This window comes from Sceloporus undulatus, chromosome 1 (genome assembly GCF_019175285.1).
Source record: "Sceloporus undulatus isolate JIND9_A2432 ecotype Alabama chromosome 1, SceUnd_v1.1, whole genome shotgun sequence".
Lineage (NCBI taxonomy): Eukaryota > Metazoa > Chordata > Lepidosauria > Squamata > Phrynosomatidae > Sceloporus > Sceloporus undulatus.
The window spans coordinates 364456917-364470566 of NC_056522.1; the positions used below are offsets into that span (position 1 = coordinate 364456917).

Here is a 13650-nt window from a genome sequence, read left to right on the forward strand (position 1 = left end):
TTCATCAGCGCTGTTTACACACAATTCTAAACGTACACTGGACTATGTGACAAATGTTACTGTCCTTGAGCAAGCAGGGATCACCAGCATTGAGGCCATGCTATTGAGGATGCAGCTGCGCTGGGCAGGACACGTTTCTAGGATGAAGGACCATCGCCTCCCAAAAATAGTATTCTACGGTGAACTCATCACGGGTCAGCGTAAGAGGGGCGCCCCAAAGAAGAAATACAAGGACTCCCTGAAACAACACCTCAGGCTTGGCCAAATCGATCACCAACAATGGTCCACCCTGGCCTCGCATCAGGAGGCATAGAGAAGCACTATCCACAATGCTGTAGCCTTTTTTGAAAGCTCACACCGAACGAGTCTCGAAGAGAAACGACAACGCAGAAAGAACCACAACTCGGAAACATCACCCAAGGAGACTTTCTGCTGTGCTTTCTGCAACCGGACTTGTTTATCTTGGGTTGGCCTTTTTAGTCATCAACGCGCTTGTAGAAAGCGCGGGATGAGTCCTTCCTGAATCTTTGTTCGCGAAGTAAAGCCAGAGAGAGATACCAATACTGTATATGGGATTGCACAAATGACCTTTCAGAGAACAACAATTAGAAGCAAGCAGTGTGTTCTTTCTGCTTGTAAAGAGATTGTTAAGTTGTTGTTAAGTGTGGCATGGACAGTAAAGGCAGACATATTTCAGGGATACTAGTAGAGTTAAATGGAAATAATAAATTATTTTTCCTTTCAGCGATGTCCATTGGAAACTACAGTATTAAAGGTGAAGCTACTTGACATGGGAGAACCCAGGGCTTTGCTAGCAACAGCTCTGTCTCCTCCCAGTATAAGTGATATCGAGCACACTGTCCTACGCCTTAAGGAGGTGAGTGCTTTTTTTTATATGTCTATCGCCTGAAATAACTAACTTAGATATGCACGAGGAAATTTCAACACTGGAGTTAACTACAGTATTTGTTTAAGAGGAAATTTGACTTAAAAAAACAACAACAGAGATCAAGAGAAAATTAGTAAATGATGAATGTGTCCGATATATGTTGCGTTGTTGTCAATGAATGAAGTATATGTGCTGGTGCTCCTAGAGATCAAGGTCATAATGCCCTGGAAAAGGTCGTCTCCCATTTCATCACTTGATCTACTTGATCAAGTAGATAAGTGCTTGAAGTTGATCTTAGTAGGTTGCAGATTTTGCAGGCACAACATTAAGCTATGTTAAGGAACTTAGAATATAATTTTCAGAGATACTCAGTTCAATTGAGTGTAGGTGATTATCCAGAATTCTAAGGAAAATACATGATCTTGGTGGACAGGACTCAGTCACATCCTCTTGGTTCCTACTAAAAGTGAGAGTGGGTCAAAACACCCTATGGACTTTCTGCCTCTGAATTGTTTAGAATGGGTGGGAGTCATGTAGCCCTCTGGATTCCCAGACAAGCCAAAGTCATAAACCAAGGATTGTTTTTCGCTTCTGTCTCTGTCTTATGAGTTCCTGGTTTACATGTCACAATAAGCAAACCATGGATAGAATGTTTGTGCGTTCTATTTCTGTTCAGTAATTGGGAACATAAATATTGGGTCCTGCAGATTTTATTGGTTTGCAACTTCCATAATCCCTTATAATGTGCTAGGCTGGCTAAGGCTCATGAGAGTTGCAGACCAACAATATCTGAGGGACATTCAGTTAGAGAAACTACACCCAGAGGGACCCCTTAATTAATGTAATGTCTTGACATCGTGCCAAGATTTAAACAATAGATCAGGATGCCTTCAGAATGTGTTGTGGGACAGGGCCACTCTTATCTTGGTTTTAAACTTTGTTTCCTGGGTCAATGGTTTCCTGTTGGCATGTTCATTTGTTTTATTTATTTTTCTATATAGATTGGAGCACTTGCTATCGGTGTCCATTCTGAAGAAACAACCCCATATGATGGTGAGCTGACCTTCCTAGGAAAGGTATTGGCACAGTTACCAGTGAATCAGCACCTTGGCAAACTCATTGTTCTTGGGCATGTCTTTGGATGTCTGGATGAATGCCTTATAATAGGTAAGAACAAATATGGATAGTTTCTCTAAGGTAGCAAGTTGTTTACCTGGATTGCTAATTGTGTACACAGTGACCTCTCCTATTCATGCTCCTTTACAACATGGGTAGAAATGCAATAGAAATGATAATAATAAAAGAAGATGACAATGGCCAGTCTTTGCCCCACTGTCCCAGAACATCTCATCACTGGTTCTCGAACCTTCTAGGAGCAATAGCAATAGCAAGTACATTTCTATACCGCTTATCAGCGCACATAAGCACTTCCTAAGTGGTTTACAATTTGTAAACTAGTTGCCCCCAACAAGCTGGGTACTTATTTTAGCAACCTTGGAAGGATGCAAGACTGCGCCAACCATGAACACCTGGCTGGTATTGAAGTCACTACCTTGTGGTTTGTGAGTGAATGGCTGCCGTACAGGCATTTAACCACTGCACCACCAGGAGTAGTAGTTTGCCTTACAATGCCACCTCAGAATCGGCCAAAAAGCACAGGTATTAAAACTAGAAGTGACTTGTGGTTTTATTATCATTTCTGGGTCAGATTTTTAGTTGAGTTTGAAGTACTGTGAGTCTGGGGGGGGGGGCACACACAACTCATGCAGGTTAGCCCCTACACCAAACACAATTGTCCACCCCTGGAAAGGAAAAGAAAAAGGTAATAAAGCAGGAGTCACTACTCATTTCCTTTCAGCCCCTTCCATGTAATGTTTAGCAATATGCAATCTCTTGACAGAAAAGTAGTAATTTGATCTTGGGCCTCTTCTCCAAGGAAATATGGGAAGCTGATTTTGTTTTTTTTTAATTTGTTTACTTGTTAGTAATACTTACTGTCCTTTCTTTTTTCTTTATAGCTGCAGCCCTCTCCTTGAACAATTTCTTTGCAGTCCCTTTCAGACAGCATCTTGATGGCTACAGGTATTTTTATGAGGTCAACCTGTACAATTTTATAGAAATGGTAAAGTCCATTTTTGACAAATGAGTTGGTTTAACCAAATGGATTGAGTCGCACCAGGTTTCCTTTCTTTTCAGATGATGCATGTGCATCAACTGAAAACACATATTGTACCTGCAGTGTGTAAAACAAGGAGAGAAATACATGATGCTGTCTCAGGACTCTACCAGGCTCATCTAAAGAAGCAGGAGGTCTTGCAGTATATCTTCTTAGGTTTTGCGAGTTGCTGTTGCCTCCTTATCCATTCATTCCATTCTTTTGGGGGACTGTTTATAATAGATGCAGTTGGGCTCTTCCAAAGGTTCTTTTTGTTGTTACAGCTCAGTTTTATGAAAGGGGAGGGAGTGGAAGGCAGTAAAAAGACAGAGGGAAGGAAAAGAGAAGGTGGACAGAGATGTAGTAGCTGATTGCCTTCTGTGGTATAATATTCTCCAGGAATTATTGACCCCCTATCTTTATATACAGTTTGAAGAAGCCTGAATCAGATTGTTTGAAATTTGGTTGTTGGTTTTTGTTTGTTTGTTTGTTTTTTGTTTTGGTACTTTATTATAGGATATACCATATTGCATTTGTGTTGACATTATCTATCTATTTCTATTATATTTTAAAACTATTATATGTTACAGGTTCAGTCTCCCTTATCCAAGATGCCTGGGACCAGAAGTATTCTGGATTTTGGAATACCTGTATTTGCATATATTTGCATATACATACATAATAGGATATCTTGGAGGTGGAAGCCAGGATAAACACAAAATTCATTTATGTTTCACATACACCTTATACACATAGCCTAAAAGCAATTTTATACAATATTTTTAATAATTTTGTCCACAAAACAAAGTTCATGTGCACTGAGCTATCAAAAAGCAAAGATATCACTATTTCAGACAACCATTAAAAAGTTTTGCTTTTTAATATTTTGGATTTTGGAATTCCAGATAAAGGAGACTTAACCTGTATCTGTTATATGCTATGAGCTGCCCTGAGCATTGTGTAAAACATGTGAAAAGTGGAATGCATTTTTAAAAGATACAATAAAGTTAAAATATGTTTTCATGAGCTTGTCTGTATTAGAAGACCTTGGATTAAGTTGTTGGTTTCCTCCCCGACAGGAATAAAATGCATTTTTCTGGGAACAGCAAAAGTGATTGTATTGCACTCGTTGATGCCTTTAAGGTAATAATGTCTCTCCAGAAGATGAAACTAAAAACATGTAGGGACAAGCACTGATGCCAGAAATGGCTGAGTGAGCAGTCTGATTTCCCAGTTGCTAATAATAACAAGTGGTTGTACTAAGAAAAATAATAATTTTGTCTTGAGGTAATAAGAGGTTGATGTAAACACTGCCCGGAGTTAATGCCATCTTTGGCATATTGGCACTTTAAACCTCAAGTAGTGCCCATGAATATGATGGGTAAAGGATGTAAAAAAAAGTGAATTAGGATGACACCTTTTCTTCAGAAAATTGTGTGTTCATATAATATAGTGCAGACTTAGAGAAGGCTAATATAGGGGGATTCATCTTATCTGTATTCCTTTGTTTTCCAAAAGTTTTCTAAGCTTCTTTTTAAAAAGTTCAAAGTTCTAGACCTTCTTTTAAAAAACCCTACAGAGTTTTGGGATCTGGGGCCATTCACACTACACAGTTATGTAAGTCTGGCATTGTTCCATCCTGTGGAATCCTCCAGTTTGTTGTTTGGCGAGACACCAGAGCTCTCTTGTGAGAATTCTAAATGCCCTTGCCTGAACTGATTTCATAGGCTGGATTTGGTTTGTTGTTATCTGCCTTCAAGTCATTTCCAACTTATGACAACTCTAAGGCAAACTGGAACCTTGGGAGTTATAATGGAAGAATAGCACTATAATTGTGTAGTATGGCCCTGGGATACTCAAGGGAATGTCTCTACCCACATGCAGTAGTGAATGGTGAGTCTGATGTAAATGCGGAGTGAGTCTGTTCTGGGTTTTCCTGAATTTTAAAAGAGCCATCTGAATAAGATGTGGTACATGGAAAAGCTTCCTTAAAACACCGTCCAAAACCCACAGCATATTCACTGTCCTACTAACAAAAGCAAAAGGGATCTAGGAGTCTTAGTGGACCACAGGCTGAACATGAGTCAGCAGCTAAGAAGGCAAATGCAATTTTAGACTGCATCAATAGGAGTATAGTGCCTAAATCGAGGGAGGTCATAGTATCACCAGATGCTATACCTGGTGGCACAGTGATTAAATGCCGGTACTGCAGCCATTCACAGCCACAAGGTTATGAGTTCAATCTGAGTAGGGCTCCAGAGTCCACTCAGCCTTGCATCCTTCTGCAGGTCACTAAAATGAGTACCCAGCTTGTTGGGAGCAATTAGCTTACACATTGTAAACTGCTTAGGGAGTGCATAAGTGCACTGAAAAGTGGTGTAGAAATGTATTTGCTATTGCTATCAGTCAGTTCTGCTTTGGTCAGACCTCACTTGGAATATTGTATCCAGTTCTGGGCACTACAATTCAGGATGGTTGTTGACAAGCTGGAGCGTGTCCAGTAGAGGGCAACCAAAATGGTAAAAGTTGTGGAAACCATGCCCTGTGAGGAAGTAGCTTAGGGAACTGTGCATATTTAGCTTGGAGAAGAGAAGGCTAAGGGGTGATAGGATTGCCCTGCTTAAAGGAATGTCATATTGAGGATGGAGCAAGCTTGTTTTCTGCTGCTCCAAAGACTAGGGACATGGAGCAATGGATTCAAACTACAGGTAAAGGGATTTCATGTAAACATTAGGATGAACTTCCTGACAGTAAGAGCTATTCAACAGTGGAACACACTGCCTTGGAGAGTGGTGGAATCTTGTTCTTTGAAGCTTTTTAAACAGACGCTGGGTGGTATTTGTTGGAAGTACTTTGATTGTGTCTTCCTGCATGGCAGGGGCTTGGACTGGATGGCCCTTGATATCTCTTCAAACGTTATAATTCTGTGATTAGAGCCAAAGACTGCCATTGCCTTAATCAATCTGCCCGTATTTTTTGTTTTTATTTTTATACATTGTCTTTCTGGCAAGAAAAAAACTTGAAGATGGAGAACACAATTAGCATTAAAGAAATACTCTAAAAAATATAAAATACAAACATAGAGTGGTGAAACAAAACAGCAGCAGAAAACAACTGAAACCTCATCCAGCAATTCACAGAAAACAGGTTATAAATAAGGAGCAGTAGCAATTTAAAAACTTGGCCAAGTATTATTAGCTAAAGTGATGTTTTACATAATCAAAATTGGAGTTAAGAGGTCTTTAAGGACCATTTAAATTGGTTAAAGAAGATGCTGGGTGGACATTTCATGGGAGAGATTCTACAGGGTTGGAGCTATCACTGAAAAGGCCCCATATACTAAAACTTACCAGTTTCATCATTTCTGGGGCTTAGTTTTTTGTTCCTGGGAACAACTGTTTTGTAGTTCCTTTTGCGGGGAGAATTGAGATCCCTGGGTGGGGGGAACCTGCACATTGATATAATTGTTATTTGTGGATGGGGTTTTAACCTTCTTTTCTGGGAAGAGACAGATGTCTACAAGGGCCCCTCAACATTACATATGGCCTAAAGATTGTATAATTCTCATAACAGATTAGCTCTCTGTTAGAATCATAGAATCCTAGACTTGGAAGAGTCCACAAGGACCATCCAGTCCAACCCCCCTGCCATGCAGGAACTCTGAATCAAAGCATCGCCAACAGATGGCCAGCCAGTCTCTGTTTAAAGACCTCCAAGGAAGGAGACTCCATTACACTCCAAGGGAGTGTGTTCCATTGTCAAACAGGTCTTACAGTCAAGAAGGTCCTCCTAATGTTGAGGTGGAATCTCTTTTCCTGTAGCTTGCATCCATTGTTTCAGGTCCTGTTCTCTGGAGCAGCAGAAAACAAGCTTACTCCCTCCGCAATATGACATCCCTTCAAATATTTAAACAGGGCTATCATATCACATCGTAACCGTCTCTTCCCCAGGCTAAACATCCCCAGCTCCCTATGTTTCTCCACATAGGGCATGGTTTCCAGATCCTTAACCATTTTGGTTGTCCTCCTTTGGACATGTTCCAGCTTCTCAATATCCTTTTTGAATTGTGGTTCCCAGAACTGGACACAATATTCCAGGTGGGGTCTGACCAAAGCTGAATAGAGTGACACTATTATGTCCCTTGATCTAGACACAGTATTTATATTGATGCAGCTTAAAATCGCATTGGCCTTTTTAGCTGCTGCATCATATTGTTGACTCATGTTCAACTTGTGGTCTACTGGGACTCCTAGATCCCTTTCACACGTAATCTCTTTGAGCCAAGTGTCTCCCATCCTATGTTTCAAGCAACAAATGTATTCTAATGGTTTTATAATGAAATGATGGAAGACACAATGTGCCCTGTGACTAGGGTTGCCATAAATCAGGACCTCCAAACCGGGACAAATGTAGGACACGTTTTAAAAAATGGAGGACACATGAAAAATTTGATAATTTTTTAAAAATGTTAATATAAATGCATGTTTCTTCGGCTGCTCAAAATGGAGGACATTTTGGCATTATTCCTAGACAGATGGCAGAAATGTACTTCTCTTTCTGGCCAAATAACCCCCCGCCCAATTCTACAACTACATGTCCCACTTCCAAGCAGGCATAGGATTTGAAAGACCACAGGCACCCCCTTTTGCCACTGCAAACTACATGTCCCACTCCCAAACAGGCATAGGATTTGAAAGACCACAGGCAGCTCCTTTTGCCACTGCAAACTACATTTCCCACTCCCAAACAGGCATAGGATTTGAAAGACCACAGGCACCCCCTTTTGCCACTACAAACTACATTTCCCACTCCCAAGCCTTCTTAGCAATTCCCCTCTTCCTCCTTTTCCTTGCCTCCTCCAACACCCTCCCCCAAAACCCCTCACCCCCTCTTTTTCCCCAGGTATGCCTCAACTTAGGGGGGATTTATGGGTCAGATCCCTTGCAAAGTCTTTTTTCTTTTGTAATGGGGGCAAAGCCTTGAGAAGCCCTGGACCCCTGAGAAGAAGAGGAGGGGGGCTTAGAGAGAGGGGGGTAAATAAGAGGACTAGAGGCAGGGTTGCCATAAGTCAGAAAGGAGTTGGGCACACAACAACAACAATAACAACAGCAACAGCAGAGGAGGAAGGAGGGGAGGAGAAAAAAGGGGAAGGAGAAAGAAGAAAAGGAGGAGAAAGAAGAAGAATAGGAACAAAGAGAGAAAGAAGATGAGGAGAGGGAAGAAAGGAAGAAAAAGGAGAGGAGGGGAAAAAGAGGAGAAGGAAAAAATGGATTAACAAGAAGAGAAGGAGTGGAAAGAGAAAGAGAAAGAGGGGAAGAACTAAAAGCAGCTTGCCTGAGTGCAAAGCCCTCCCTGCTTGGAGTTGGAGCATGCCCAAATAAGGAAGCAGAGGGCTGGCTCCTTGAGAGGGCTGGCCAATTGGGGCAGGGCAGAGCAGCAGACCCCGCCCCCTGCTAGCTCCAGCCGCTGCTGCTGCTCCAGACATGCTGCGCAGCACTGTATGAAATGTATGAAAGGGAGGCAGCAGCCCTGGGAGCCCTGAGTCGGGCAGCCACCCGGGAATGGGGGGAAGGCGGGGCGGGACTGGGCACGCCCCCCAGGAGGTGGGAAAGTCCCGCCCACCGCCGTGAAATGGCAAGCCTACCTGTGACCTGCCCTAAATCCTCTAAAATAGTTAGCTATATAGTGGTACGGTAAGAGACCCTGTCTGAATGCTTAAGCAAGATGCAATTGCTAATCTGGCTTGTTTCCATTTTTAGACTATGGTGTGGCATGTGGGAAACATTTTGACTTTAGTTCTGGACAGGCCCTGCTCAGAGGCTTTCCTCTTCCGTTGTGGTGCCCATTTACATTTTGGAGTTCTCTCTCCATTGAGGCTCACCTGACACTTGTATTAAACTCTTCTAGTTGCTGGACAGAAAGACTTTTTATTTGTCTGACTTTTAATTCTTTGATATATTTTGTCTCTCTTATGATTTGTTTTTGTGTGCCCTTTTAAAAGAGGTGCTGCTCACCATTATTACTATTTTATTGTGTTTTGTTGGCAACTGTAAAGTACCTTTCAAAGTTCTAACTAAAGGACAGCATAGAACAGTTTTTAAATGGGAAAATAATTGAAAGCTGTTTATCATATAGGTTGAGTATCCCTTAATCCAATATGTTTGGGACCGGAAATTATTTGGTTTATGTATTTGATCAGATTTTGTAATATTTAGATATACAAAATGAGATACCTTAAAGATGGGACCCAAGTCTAAACATAGTCATTTATGTTTTGTATGCACCTTATATACATAGTCTGAAAATAATTTTATGCAATTTTTCAAAACAATTTTGTTCATGAAACAAAGTTTGTGTAAGATGAACCATCAGAAAGCAGAGATGTTGCTATCACAGCTACCCTTGTGGGCAGTTTTGGATTTTGGAGTATTCCAGATGTTGGAATTCTGGATAAGTGATACTCAGCCTGTAGCAATCTTGCACTTGTTTAGACAGTCCTTTTCTTGACTTTCAAAAAACATGGGACTATGGTTGCAGTATGGCCATGTTTACCTTCTCTTTACAGTCTGTTATAAAATGTTTTCATTTTTAAACTTTAGGAATGGCAGGAAAGCAGAAAAAAAGGAAAGCTTCGACATCCCAAGGTTAGTTCCAGTGATGATTTCTGACTGGCATCTTGGATTGTTGGACTATAATGAAAGTTTTGGTGCTGAAGTGTATTTCTTTTCTTCCCTTGCATAATGCCAGATTGAACTTTTGAAAAGCCAAATTAATGACTTTTGTTGAGTTGTATTTACACATAATATTACATAGAATAATTAGCATTATCGACCATAAAGGAAGGAAAGGTTAAAGGAGAAAAACAAAAAACAATGAATGAGAGTCCTCCAAGATACCCGATCATCAGCTGTCCAGCTCAGGTCTTGAAAACTGAGGATTGCAGCTTCCTCATTGAATCAGTCAACCTGGAGGGCGGTCTCCCTCTTTGCCTATTGTCTTCTACTTTATCAAGCATTATTGTATTGTTGGCCCATTCATTTGTCTTTTTACCAGCTCATGGTATCTGTGGAACACTTCTTTAGGACCACATTTCAAATGAGTTGATTTTCTTCCTGTCAGCTTGCTTCATTGTCCAGCTTTTACAACCATATGTAGAAATCAGAAATATTGTGAATAAATCTGACTTTCAACTCAAGGAACATATCTAGTGCCTTCATAGCTGCGCTTCCAAGTCTTAAATCTTCTTATTTATTGACTGTAGTCTCTATGTTGGTTAATGACTGAGCCAAGGTATAGGAATTTTAAAACTATTTCAGCGTCTTCATTACCTACTTTAAAGTTATGTAGTTCTTCCCTGGTGCTGGGACTGCATACTCCTGTGAGCAAGAGACTATGCTGGTGGTAGCAGTGCTGCTGGTAGAGTCTCCCACATCAGACAGCATTTTGGTGCAGTTTGTTGTTGTTGTTGTGTGCCTTCAAGTCATTTCTGACTTATGGGGATCACTAGGTGAACCTATCATGGGGTTTACTTGGCAAGTTTCTTCAGAGAAGGCTTGCCATTGCCATCCTCACTGAGAGAGTGAGACTTGCCCACGGTCACCCAGTGAGTTTACATGGCTAAGCTGGGATTCAAACCCTGATCTGCAGAGTCATATATAGTCCAGTGCTCAAAACACTACATCATACTGAGCCAGACTAAATGTGCCAAACTGCTACCAGGTAACAGTAATAGTGGGTGAGGACATTGGTGGAAGATCTCTTAGAGTCATTGGCAGTGGCCCCATAGCTAGCTCAAAGGAGGCCAATACCATGCAGAAGAAGGCAATGATAAAACATCACTAAAGCCGTGAAAGCCCTATGACAAAACAAGTCCAGTAATCAGTATGTTACAGTAAATTATTGACATGATGGGTCACCATTCCACCTTCTCCACTATCTAAGAACTGAGGGTGGCAAGTGGAGGAGCATCAGAGGAATACTCATCATTGTACCTGCATCCTTCCTGCTGCATATATCTGCTGTTTTGTTTTGTTTCTCAATGCTGCAGAATCACAGGACATCATGATGCAGTACCATTCTGTGTGGCCTTTTTGAGCAGGTGTGGGGCAGGGATATTAGGCCCTAGTCTCTTGCTATTTTGAATGCTTGGCATAGTGATTTGAGTGTTGACTATGACACTGGAGACCAGGGTTCAATTCCCAGCTTGCCCATGAAACCAACTTGATGACATTGGATAAATCACATGCTCTCAGCCTCAGGGGAAGGCAGTGGCAAACCTGAACAAATCTTGCCAAGAAAACCCCAGGATAGGGTCGCCATAAGTTGGAAACAACTTGAAGGCTCACAACACACACATTATCACAGACACTTGGGAACAAGATGGGGTTGAACTGGCAAGATAAAGTTGGCCTGCTCCTGAGAGACTTGTTGCCTTTTGCTGACCTGCTTTGATGCTTATAAGAGCTGTTCAGAGATTTAATCCATGGAATGGGTGCAGGGTTCTTAATTCCAGACCATAAAGTACAAGCAGAGTGACAGTTGTCATTGCTCTGCATTGTCCATTCTTTGGATTGACTGAATATTTTTGGCAGGTAGTCAGTTTCTTCACCTGAATTCTCACTACAAAACCTCTGTGGATTTAAAAAAAAAAGGAGGCAGGATTTTGAAACAAGAACCTGTCAAATGCTTTCCTGTGTGTGGATTTTTAACTGCAACTTCTCATCATATCATCAGGTTTTTAGCTCTGTCTTGATTTAACCCTACTGTAAACTGCCTTGGGCTCCATGTTGGGAGAAATGTGGCACATAAATAAAATGGAATAATAATAATAATAATAATAATAATAATAACAACAACAACAACAACAACAACAACAACTGATTTTAAAAAAATATCCTTTTTTTCTCGTTCAGGATGAACTCGAATGGGGACGTTCCAACTGTATTCACATTAAGAGAATCCGAGAGGTGAAGTGGACATGACTCTTTGCTTTCTTCTTACCCTTTTTCTCTATTTCCCCATTATACAAAATACCTGCATAGTGGTTTGTAGTATATAATACTCAAGAGAAGAGGAGGAAGAGCAAATCACTGCTTTGTTCACTAGTCCCAACCCATGGTGACCTTAAGGTGGGGGAGTCAGGGCAAGTTTCTTCAAAGGGGATTTGCCATGGCCATCTTCTGAGGCTGGGAGAGTGTGATTTGCCCAAGGTCATCCAGTGAGTTTCGGTGGCTGAACAGGGATTCAGACCCTGTTCTCCAGAGTCATAGTCCAACACTGAAACCACTAGGCCACACTGACTCTTAATGTTTCCGCCCTCCCAATTTTTCAGAAACATTGTGGGGAAAATCCTTTTCTCATGGCCTAAAAATTTCCAGAAATTTTACATTTGTACTTGTTTGCTACTCTGGATCCAAGTACTGAATTAAAGGTGGGGTATATTGGAAGCCTACATACATAAAGGTACCTGATTCTATTTGATTTTGGAAGCTAAGTAGGGTCAGACCTGGTCAATACTTGGATGGGAGACTGCTGGTGAATACCAGATGTTCTAGAGTATATTTCAGAGGAAGGAACTGTCAAAACCACTGCTAAGTATTCCTCCCTTAGAAAATCCTATGGAATTCATGGGGTCCTCATATGTTGACAGGTGACTTGAAGGCACATACACAGGCACATCATGTCACTGTTTATCTCACTGGGTGATCCATTTGCCTTACTGTTAATGAAGTCCAGTGTGGTGTAGTGTAGTGCTTTGCAGGCTGTCTGATTTGGGGGACCTACACACACATAAATAAAGTGAAATCAACAAATAAAAAGAAGACTATAAGGGGATCTCCCAGTAAGACTTAAGGGGTTATTCAGACATTCTTTTTTCCTTCCAGCTCTTCTGTACGAATAATCTCACTGATGTATTCTGGTTTTGTTGTTCACCCTTTTTTTAATTGGAACCGCATTTATTCAGATTCTGTTGCTCATACCTGTCAGCACCGCAAATAAACATGGAGTTGATGCAGATGTATACAAAACATGTTCAAGGCATGCAGAGTTTTATTCTGGTTTATCTCAGGTCTCTTTGCATTAGTTATTCACACAGCTGACAATGCAATATTTTAGGAAATCGGGAGGGAGGGGGGGACCCGAAATAGATTATCCTGGGTAATGTGGGGTTTTTGGCAGCTCCCACCCCACACTGTCTACTCATATTTGGGCGAATTAGAAATGCATGTGAACAACAAAGATTCAACCCACATTCTATGGGGATTATATTCACCTTCTGAATAACCCCTAAGAAAGAATCCTGTTTAAAGTCCTGCAGAGCTATTGCCAATCAGAGTGGTAGATTAGATGGAAAAGTGCTCCAACTCAGCATAAGCCAGCTTCCTTTGTGAGGCATGGAAGAAAACTTAATTACCCGTATTCCAGTATCACTGCCTCAATTCACTTTCACTCTTGCCCTTCACCCACCTTTCAGTGGACTAAGGACTGAGGTTGGCAAATGGAGGAGCTTTGTTTTGTTTTGTTTTTTTAAAAAAGAAACCACATGTAATTTGGACTGCTGAGATCCATTAAAAGCACTCTGTATCTGAACAGGACAGCATATTAC

The 13650-nt window shown here is 41.2% G+C and overlaps 1 protein-coding gene across 4 annotated transcripts in view; it reads left to right on the plus strand.

Moving 5' to 3' along the window:
• Positions 1-13650, plus strand: part of TDRD9 (tudor domain containing 9) — a 154007-nt gene that overhangs the window by 99760 nt on the left and 40597 nt on the right. For all 4 annotated transcript variants that reach the window (XM_042447002.1, XM_042447003.1, XM_042447004.1 and 1 more), the window contains exons 15-20: positions 746-877; positions 1891-2056; positions 2908-2971; positions 4124-4187; positions 9644-9688; positions 11957-12010. In XM_042447002.1, the coding sequence (XP_042302936.1) occupies positions 746-877; positions 1891-2056; positions 2908-2971; positions 4124-4187; positions 9644-9688; positions 11957-12010 (525 nt within the window). The remainder of the gene's footprint in view (positions 1-745; positions 878-1890; positions 2057-2907; positions 2972-4123; positions 4188-9643; positions 9689-11956; positions 12011-13650) is intronic.